This window comes from Sinocyclocheilus rhinocerous, unplaced genomic scaffold (assembly GCF_001515625.1).
Source record: "Sinocyclocheilus rhinocerous isolate Xijiao unplaced genomic scaffold, SAMN03320098_v1.1 scaffold824, whole genome shotgun sequence".
In the NCBI taxonomy this organism is placed as follows: Eukaryota; Metazoa; Chordata; class Actinopteri; order Cypriniformes; family Cyprinidae; genus Sinocyclocheilus; species Sinocyclocheilus rhinocerous.
The window spans coordinates 612,218-624,042 of record NW_015628342.1 but is presented as its reverse complement, the minus strand read 5'-3'; the positions used below and the strand labels follow the sequence as shown (position 1 = coordinate 624,042).

General features: G+C 30.9%; 1 protein-coding gene across 1 annotated transcript in view; it reads right to left on the bottom strand.

Annotated features, from left to right (window-relative positions):
* tcf4 (transcription factor 4) overlaps positions 1-11,825 on the bottom strand; it is a 181,739-nt gene that overhangs the window by 16,405 nt on the left and 153,509 nt on the right. The window contains exon 17 of the mRNA XM_016548957.1: positions 3,253-3,376. Within this exon, the coding sequence (XP_016404443.1) occupies positions 3,253-3,376 (124 nt within the window). The remainder of the gene's footprint in view (positions 1-3,252; positions 3,377-11,825) is intronic.

Genomic DNA, 11,825 nt, shown 5'->3' with positions numbered 1-11,825 from the left:
AATAGAACAGCAGATCAGCATATTATAATGATTTCTGAAGATCATGTGACACTGAAGACTGGAGTAATGATGCTGAAAATACAGCTGCGCATCACAGAAATAAATTACATTGTAACACACAATCATATCAAAAACAGCCATTTCAAATGTAATAATATTTCACAGTTTTATTGTTTTTATGATCCTTGTTGAGCAGAAGAGATTTTTTTAGTGTGTTACTCTGATATCACATGGCACATGGGACAAGTAATGCAGATGAGTAATTGTAATAAATAATGGTAGTATGTGAGTGGCATGTTGTAGTAGTGAGTGAGTGTGTTTGTGGATGAATAATGACTCCAGACAGCTGCTCAGACGGGATACGTGAGGAGAAGGAAGAGCAAACAAAGCCTGATTTGGGACGGAGACGCAAAGTTTGAGTGGGACGGAGAGAAAGCGTCTCGATCCTCTCTGTGTGTTCACGGCTGGCTTGATCTGGTTAAGCCTGGTGGAGTTTAAGCAGAGCTGTGATGCTGTTTCACGCTTCAGCGCTTGCAGCTGGGAACCACACTGAGACCAGTCCACACACAATGAAGGCCCATTTATACACAGTAAAGCTGCAGAAAACACTTTTGTTTCATAGATATTATATTATATGGTAAAGAAATACAATGATATTTACATATTTACTTCAAGGTATTTCAAAGAATACTGTAATATGACCATGGTAGATGTAAATTAAAATGTGCTACAAATATACCCCAGCGACTTAAGACTGGTTTTGTGCTCTAGGGTCACGTATGTTTAATTAATTATATAAATAATTAAATAAAAAAATGACAAACATTTTAAAACAATATTCCTCCAAAAACATGGTATTACTATAGTACATGGTCACAAACACAATATTACCATAGTGCATGTCCAAAAATATGGTATTACCCATTACTCTGGTGGTACCATGGTACAGTGATGGTAATACTATGGTACTTTGAAATTTACCATTGTACTGAATGATTATGATATTCATATACCATGCATATACCATGATATTTATATATTTGCTCCAGGGTATTTTATAAAATACTGTAATATTAGTATGGTAAAGGTAAAAAAAAAATCACACACACACGCACGCACGCACACACACACAATAAATATTTTAAATTAAATATATAACAAATACTAATTCAAATATTTTTTTAAATAACAAAAATAAATCAAGCAAACAACCAAACACATAAATCAACATTTGAAAAATATATTGAAAAAATATGATATAATAAAAAATTCAAATATATACATTTTAAAAATAATTTTAAGAAATACATAAATTTAAGAAAATAAAACAAAAATAACAAAATAAATAAGAAAGTACATGAATAAAAAAACTATTAAATAAACTAATTAATTAATTAAAAGTGAAAAGATAAAAATGTCAAAAACATTTTGAAAAAATTAGATATAATTATGTCCAAAAAATATGATATTATGCTAATGAAAAGTGCTGTGGTGGTACTATGGAATATACCATTGCACTGGAATTCATGTTTTTATGATACTCCATGTTATTCCAGTACCATCATTATTAATACAGTACCATGGTATTCTTGAAAGCACCATATGAAAACCATGGCACATGAATTTCAGTACTTCAGGTGCTTTTTTGTAAATGAACTACACATATGTTATATTACCATGGTACCCTGCTAAAGAACCACGGCACAGCCCAGTAAAGCTCTGAAGTCCATGCTAGTATTGTTTAAAGCGCTCCAGCTGGATGCCGTTCACAAACAATCATGTGTGATCCTCAGTGCTGTTATTTATGATGCTGCTCTTCATATTTTACAGCGCTCAGCACCTCATTAACTCTCTGGCTGGGTTTTCCACACAGAAAGCCTTTGCCAAGAAGAGCACGAGCGCCGCTTTAAACCAGCCTGGAGTTTCTACGCCTCGCTTCCCGGGTCATATGCAATTTCCTTCCACATATTCACATCTGAAATATAGCGCATGGTTTACCGCACTGGTAATTATTCACACATTAGGCTGAACATGAGGCGAGAACGAGTCATTTGATAGAGATTACACTACTTACAACAAACCAGTTCAACTCAAGTCAACATTACAGAGGAAAGCATAACAATAAAAACTTTCAATAATGATAATAATTCAATCTTTCAGAGGAAAAACACACATTTTAATAGATAAATATATAATACAAAAAATGTGTTTCATATATTTTGGTTCAATATTAATAATAATAAAGGAACAAATAACTATGAAATATATTAAATACAATTTGTGTCTTCCATCTAAAATATTGAATTATTATTACTATTGAAAATATATTGCATACAATTACAGTTCAATCCAATTCAGCATTTTAGAGTAAAGAATAACAAAAATCTTCAACGTTCAATATTAATCACAATAATTCAATATTTTAGAGGAAAGACTGTATCTATATATAACTATTAAAATATATTTAATAAATTATATATATACAGTATGTATATATATATATATATATATATATATATATTACAATTTGTATATTAATAATAAATCAAAATATTGATTTATTATTAATATTGAAAATATTACATATAATTACAATTAAACCCAATTCAGTATTTTAGAAGTATAACAATAAAAATGTTCTATATTCTCAATAGTAATAATACTTCAATATTTTGGATGAAAAACATGAATTGCAAATATAAATATATTATATAAAATGTATTTATGTATATTTTGGTTCAATATTAATAATATTACAGGGAAATATAACTATGATTTAATGATTATGATTTTTTTTTTAGGTTTTTGAAAGAGTTTCTTCTGCTCACCAAGGCTGCATTTATTTGATCAAAAATACAGTAAAAATGCTAAATATTATTGCAATTTAAAACAGCTGTTTTCTATGTGAATATCTGTTATACTGTAATTTATTTCTGTGATGCGCAGCTGAATTTTCAGCATCATTACTCCAGTCTTCAGTGTCATATGATCTTCAGAAATCATTCTAATATGCTGATTTGCTGCTCGAGAAACATTTCTGATTATTATAAATGTTGAAAACAGTTATATCCGTGGCCTGTAAATCAGAAAGTGAGCGTGGGAATCCGCTGCAGGCTCATCTGTGATGTGATGCTCTAAAATGGCGGCAGATGGAGGAGGCTGGCATTCTGCCCGCTCTGTGCCCACATGATGCCAGTGTGTGTGTGTGTGCGTGAGTGTGTGTGTGTGAGTGTGTGTGTGTGTCACGCTCACCCCTGTACGGATCAGACTGGCTGAGGTCGGGGGAAGTGGCTGACACAGGAAGCTGTGGTACTGACACCTGATTGGCCACGATGGAGTGACCGCTCCTCAAACCGTCCTCACGATGGCCGCCCACCTGGACAAACACAGAGAGAGACGTCACAAACACGTCTAAACATGCAAATGCATTCATTCTTCAGCAGATGAAAGCATCCAGAACATTCTATGGGTTTCACACAGGCCTGACCGCTCAATCCGCTCCGCTGTTAACAGCCAACAGAGGGAGCCGTAACCCTTCACAAACACAAACCCGCAACACTCCTCCATTTTACAGCCTCCATCACTCACTCTCTCTTCGGTTTTGTTAGGGTACACTCTTTCTGTAGTATGCAGTATATATTCTGCATATTATACTAATTTTCTGCATGCATGGAATAATATATTTCCAAAAATGTGTAATATATAACAGAACACACTGTGCAGAATAATGCATGCCATAATGCAATGCACTCGACATGCCATTTCCAAGGTGAACGAAGGTTTTGGTTAAATTAAAAGTTAAATTAAATTTGATCTGAGTCAAGAAAGAGAAAAAAATTAAATAAAACAAACATATATAAAAACAATTTATAAATATAATTACTCAAATTGGCAAAAATTCTAATTATTTTTTTAAAATACAAATAAAAATAATAAATAAATAAGAATTAAGAAAGACCTGAATGCAAATAATAAAACATTAAAATGATTAGTTATGAATTAAACATTTAATTTTTTTAATATTAATGGAAAGATTAAACATTATAAAAAATTAATTAGTCAAGAAAGATAATTTTTTTTTTTTTAAATAATCATTTATATATTTAAAATTCATTATTCTATTAGTTACAAGAGACAAAAATAGAAATAATAAAAATTAAAATGATTATTAATTAAAAATGTTATTTTCTTTTTTAAATATTAATGACAAAATTATACAAATAAAACATTATAAAAAAAAGAGACAAAAATAAAAAAAACAATAAAATACAAAGTTAAAAATAACCATTTATAAATTAAAAAATCACTCTATTTTAAAAATCTAAATAAAAATAATAATAAAAATATACAAAATTAAAATGATTATTTATTGAAAAAAATATTAAATGAGTCAAGGAAGAGACATAAATAAAAATATTTAAAATACTATTAAAAAAAGATATACTGTCAAGCTGAAAAGTTGCATTGTGGGATAGAGTGTTTTGCATGCATGCACGGCATGTTTCTTGTACTCTATACTGCACATTGTACCAAATATATTACAGCATGCCATCAAAATTCACAAACTATACACAGCACACACTACAGAAATAGTGTGAGTAGTATGTAGTGTGTGAGCAGAGCCAAACTCTCTCTCTCTCTCTCTCTCTCGTTCTCTCCATCCTCTAATCTTTCTTCTTCCTCTGTTGGTGAAAACACTGTGAATTTATTCAGGCAGGTAAAATACAAAGTAATGTCCCATGGTGCCGAGTGGAGAGCGGGCTGAGTCTGATCCATCTGTCTGCCATCACGTTCGCCAACACAACTGACAATTATCTTAATGCCCATATGCTTAATTGTGGGCTCCCTAATTCCCTCGATAGTACACACATCCAGCAGGAATTGTGATTTGGCACAAGTTTGCTTCCCTCTCGCTCTGTTTTTGTTTTAAGGACACGATTGGAGATCCGCGCGTCTCTCTCTCTGTAATTCCGGTTAATCCGGTGACGCTGTTGTCTCCCGGCGGCTTCATGCAAATATCAGAAAATGTCGCAGAAAGAGCGAAGGAGAGCGGAAGGCGACGTCGGACCGCATATATTTAATAAAGGTTTTCCGTTTAAAAGCAGAAGTGAATTACTGTCACACACTGAAAGAGAGAAACGGATGGAATATTCTGCTGATTTTAACATGGTAAAATAAAAATAAAAAGTGGTTAAATGGCGCAAAGAGAATAGACAGTATTGGTAAATTTATTAAAATAATTTATAAACAAACATGCATGTGCTGGAGGATTTTATGAGTGGAGATTTGGTGGGAATTGTAGTTTTGTTTATATTAATAATTCACCCACAATGTTACACAATTCCATCACTATTCACTCAAACTCATGTCATTCCTCATGTTTTCACCTAAGAAGCACAACATTAGATTTTTAGCAGTATTTCTAGAGCACTTTCTTTTCATATCAGGGGCTGTTAGGCTCCAAAAGAACAAACAAAATTCCTGTAAAAATATTAGAATTGTAGCCCACATCTGTGTTAATATTAGTCATATTATTATTGATTTATATTTTAAATTAGCTTTTATTTTAAAATTTAAAATTTTCATTTTCTTAATAGTCTTTAATGCTTTTTATTTTATTTTTTTTACCATTTCTATTTAGCTTTATTTTTAATTTGAGTTTTTTTGTTTTTTTAGTACTTATGCATATATAATTTGGTTGCCAACATTTCAAATTTTCATTTAAGGTTTTTGTTTTTCATCTAATATTTCTATTTTATTAAACAATATGACTTTTTTATTCATTTTACTTAAATATTTCTATTTAACTTTTTTATTTCAGTTTTAGTCATTTTAATACTTTAACTTATTTATTACAGTTAGGTGCCGAGGCAACATTTTTAATTTTCATTTCAGTTTTTCACCTACTGTTTTTCTGTTGCATTTTATTAAATTTTTTTGCCTGTTTTATTAGTTTTTTAATCATTCCAATTAGATTTAATTTATTTTTAATTTCAGCTGTATTTTTTTTTTAGCAATTTTAGCAATTCATTTGAGCAATTTGCCAAGTTAATATTTCTAATTTTCAGTTTTTCCTCTAATATATTTTAGTTAAGTTTTTCAGCTAATATTTCTTATTTTTTTATTCTTTTTATTTCAATTTAGCCATAATTTATTTATTTTTATTTATAATTTATTTTAGTTACACAACATTTCTATTTAATTTAATTTATCAATTTAATGATTTTTAATAGTTTTAGTTTTCAATAACAACACTGCTCCATGCAGTATTATGCACTATTTTAATGCATTTCTGCCTCATTGTATCATAAAGATGAGTCTGCACATTCTGCTAAACGTCTCCTTTTGTGTTCTGCGAGAAGGACAATCATGTTTAGGAGTAAATGATGACAGGATGCTGATTTTTGGCCGAGTGATTGTGGGAAACTGGTTCTGGTGGAGTTCCTGCAGTCCCTCAGTCTTGTAGTTAATTAGGGGTTAGTCGTTAACCGAGACCTCACTGGTATTACTATACTTGTGGGGACATTTGGTCCCCATAACGTGATGAATACCAGGTGCACACACACACTCACACACACACACACACACACACACACACAGAATGGTTAAGAATATGAAAATTAGCTCCATGAAAAGTGGCAGCAGAACACAGAAACCATGTTTTTAAGTGTTTATCTGTTCTAACAGACTCGTTTGGATCTTAATGTTTGACATATAAGTCTTTATATGATATCAGATATCATATCAGATATCATATGAGAGTATTTTCCTTTTAAAGTGTTTTAAAGGACTTTTATTTTGAAATAAAGGCTTGATGTTCTGTAACTAGTACAAAAACATCATGATTATGACATCACAACGATCAGCTCATTTACATAAGACCGCCCACATTTACACATCAACACCCAATCACCAGTTTGTTTGCATTTTTAAAAAGATTTTACCAAAGTTTTGGGAATATTTCTATTGTATGTAACCATTTTTGTCTTTATACATTTAAAAAAAAAAAATATATATATATTTAAGTTTAACTTTATATTTATTCCACTTTAGTCATTTTAGTACTTCAACTTATTTCAGTTAGCTGCCAAGGCAATATTTCTCATTTTCATTTGAGTTTTTCATATAATGTTTCTGTTTTATTGAACAAATTTTGATGTTCGTTTCACATTTATGAAAACTAAACTACAAAAACTACAAAATCATTCAGAAATCATCATCACTGACATCACAACTATGAGCTCATTAACATAAGACCGCCCACATTTACACATCAACGCCCACTCAGCAGTTCGTCTGCATTTATTTAACAAAAATAAATGCTATGAAGGCACTTAACATGCATACTTCTAAAGATTTTTGTGGGGATATTTTTATTGTATTAAAAATTTTTTCTCTTCTATTCTACTTAACTTTGTTTTTATTTCATTACCATTTCTCATTTTCATTTAGGTTTTTCATCTAATATTTCTATTTTATTCTATTTAACAACTTCTGATGTTCTGTAGTTCAAAAACAACATTTATGGAAACTAAGCTCATTGAGAAATCACTGTGATTATGACATCACAACTATGAGCTCATTAACATAGGACCGCCCACATTCACACATCAACGCCCACATGACCAGCCCTGATCATAACAGAGGTCATTTACATAAAGTCTTTAAAGGTACAGCAGCAAAACCAGCCTGTTTAATGGGTGGAAATGATCCTGAAAATATGAATTATGCATGAAACTAAAGATATGCATCTAAATGAAAAATAATTTGGCATTTTAGAGAGGATCTGGAGAGACCGGCTCTGAGGAGGTTCTTCCAGACCTGGTTTTAGCAAACTCCTCTGAACTACAACAAACCAGGACAAATTAGCAGAGCACTTTCAAAGAAAGAGAGAAAATTGCTTGCTGGTGACTCTACTGAATTAAGATGCTTTATTTCTACCCAGATGCTCAGAGTCTAGAAACATCTCCTTCTTTATAACGATTGTTGCACATAATTCATAATAACAGTGCAGTTTTTTAATACAAATCTCTAATTCTTTACTTGAGAAGCAAAATGACTGAAGATATTAAGTCTCATTTTCTGAAAAATGTATTAAAATTAAGTGAGTTTTCGATTTCGATTTTTTGAATTAAGTTTATTTTTCTGACTCCACTGGAAGATAATAAAGAAAAAAGAATCAATAAATAATAAATAAACAAATTATAAAAATTAAAATATTAAAGAAAGGAAAACAAATAAATAATATATAAATGAATTAATTAATCAAATATGAGCATAAAATAAACAATACAATATGAAAAAAAAAATTAATAAGATAAAAATATTAAAGAAAAATCTAATTATTGAAAATTAAAAATATTAAACATATTAAAAGATAAAACAAAATAAACAAAATGTAAAAATGAAAATAAAATAATAAATAATACAAATGAAAACTTTAAGTTAAAAATATCAAAAAGTTGGCTGTTGGACGACTATTCAAGACAAAAATATTGAGTAAGAATACTACAAAATATACTGAGTAAGTTTTTTTTTTGCAGTAAGTCCAGGAATTATGTAGTCATCAAAATGTATTTATGCATGATATATTTATATATATATATATATATATTGTACACATTTTGCTGTGCTTCTTTGTATATTGTTTAATTGTGTGTTTATCTGTGTGTGTGTGTGTGTGTGTGTGATTTGAAGGTTACCGGCCAAATCAAATATCCATCCATAAAATGGCCAAACAATAGAGTGACAGTCCTAAAAATAAACGGCTTCAGTCCAAACAAAAGCTGGAACAAGAATATCCAGCAGAGAAACGAGCGCAGGAAACATTACTCTGAACGGAACAAACCAACTTCCTGCGTGAGACGATGAGGCGGATTCTCAACACAATGCTGTATTTAGCGGCCGCATCAAAACCTGGAAATACAGAGGTTACGGGGTCACGGGGCGACAGGGTCAGAGAGACGGGAACTTGCTTTAAACAATCAGATCAAACGCTGAAACCCTGTCAGAGACACTCAGATCGCCAGATTTAGAGCACTTTATGCTGAAAATAACAACATTAAAGAAAAACATGGAATAAATACAAATATTCAAGAAAAATCAAACAAACAATAAATAATAATATAAAAATAAAAATAATAAAACACAATAATACAAATATAAAAGACAAAATAAACAATACAAATCTAAAAAATATATTAAATAAGACTAAAAATAAAATAAACAAAAATATTAAACATAAAATAAACAATAATAAATAATACATAAAGTTATAAAAAAAAAAAAAAAGTTAAATAGGACAAAGAATAAAATTAACAAAAATAAAATATTAAAGCTAAAGTAAACCATAAATAATTAATTAATTAAATAAAAAAATACTAAATAAGACAAAGCATAAAATAAACTAAATTTTAATAATAAATATAAAGTAAAAATATTACAGACAAAATAAAATAAACAATAAAAATGTTAAAGGAAAATAAATAAACAATACATAATAAAAATAAAAATATTAAAGAAAATAAATAAATAATACAAATAAAAACAGGAAGTTAAAATATCAATAAGTTGGCTGTTGGGCGACTACTTGACTATCCTCGTCACTCCTCTCTGAAACTCCAGCAACGATAAAAACAATTCAGAAATGGGTCAAAATATGCTCGTTAATACTCTCTGTGTGTGTGTGTGTCATTGACAGTGATCTCTACTGTCTGTCAGACACACACTCACTCTCACACACACACACATGTCTGGTTTGCTATCCTTGTGGGGACTCTCCATAGGCGTAATGTTTTTTCTACTGTACAGACCGTATATTCTATTGCCCTACACCAACCCTACCCCTAAACCTACCCCTAAACCTACCCCTTACAGGAAACTTTCTGCATTTTTAGATTTTCAAAAAACTTCATTCTGTATGATTTATAAGCTTTTGTACCCGTGGGGACCACAATTTAGGTCCCCACCGTGACACGAGTCCCCATGAGTCTGTGTGTAGTCAGGTTTAAGTCCTCACCAGGATATATAAACCAGTACACACACACACACACACACACACACACAGCGCTCTGGTTCTCATGTATTCTCACAGGTTTACAGGATCCAGTATTTTCATGAAAGAAATCAACACTTCCAGCTCACAGGAGTTTAACAATTTAGTACATCAAATGAAATGTTGCACATTTTCATAAGATATTTTAAGCTTATAACATGTAATACAATATATTAAAATGATAATAATATTTAATGTTGTAAAATAATAACATCATTATATAATTTATATAATAATTTATATACAATTACTATATAATTTATATGTACTGTAAATGCTTCACTTTTAAAACACCAGCTTTAAGAACTACATTTAAAAAACAATTCTATTAAATAAATGTAAAAATAGTTCCAATAAAAGATGTTTTTGCACGTTATACTGGCTTCATCAGGTGAGCATTTGTGGTTCTGATGGATGAGAGACTGAAGATCTGCAGCTGTAGGGGGCGCCGGAGAGCTGATGAACACTGAGTGAGTGTGTGTGTGTGTGTGTGTGTGAGTGAGTGTGGAAAAGTGTGATGACAAAGCGCTCTCTGTATGTCTGCGTTTCCACGGCAATGGGAGGGGGGCGTCTGAGCAGCGAATAGTGCGTCTTTGTGAGTCCCACACACACACACACACACACACACACACACACACACACACACACACACACAGGCGTAATTACGTGCTGTTTCCTGTGTTGTAGTCATGGCTGGCTGTTTGTGCGTCTCTGTGGCCCTAAACAGCATTTTCTCAGGCTTCACTCAATTACAAACCTCACCTGAGTCTCCAGTCGCCCTGAAACCCGTTTAGTGCGAAACACACACTCTTTCAAGTCATTAAAAGTACTTGAGAAGCCACACTGCATAAAATATTAATATTTATTTATAGCAGTTGATAACAAGTGCACTTTGTCTCACTACTGGCAGATTTTTTTCACATTATGAGTATAAATACGTTCAATAATTTTCCAGTGCAATAAAACAAAATGCACTTATATTAAAAAGCAAACACGTCTTAATACTTTATGCAGAGCTGCTTCTCAAGTAAATCTGCCTCATTTCAATGATTTTTAGATATTTTAACTGGAAAATACCAAAAATACTCATTCGTTTCTAGTAGTTATCTTTAATAGGAGTGTGTTTTGTCTCACTGCGCTGGCAAATATGTCTGTTTTAAGTATAAACAAGCTAAAACTAGTGAAATAATTTGCCGGTGCAATAAAACAGAATGCACTTATATTAAAAAGATGCAGTGAATGAAAACAAAATATAAAAAACAAAGTAGGACAAGAAGTCATATATTTGACTAAACTAGAGGCATTTGCCTCTAGTTTTAATGATTCTGGAAAATGACAAAAATACTGTTTATGGCAGGAATCTTTCATTCAAGTCATTTTGTCTCAGATTTTGATATGTTTTAAGTTAACAAAATATGAAAACAGCATGATCTTAATATCTTATGCAGAGCTGCTTCTCAAATAAAATAATAGATTTAACTGGAAAATGACAAAAATACTTACTAGTTTACAGCAGTTTATAACAGTTACCTTTAATTTGAGTGTATTTTGTGTACATTTTATGTGTAAACAAGTTTGCTAGTGCAATAAAACTAAATGCACTTACAGTATATTAAAAAGCTACCATGAATGAAAACAAAATATGAAAACTCTTAATATCCTACGCAGAGCTGCTTCTCAAATAAATGTCTCGTTTCTGATTTTTAGATATTTTAACTAAAAAAAAAAAAAAAAAATGTGTTGTGAGCACCAGTTCACATTGACTTGAATA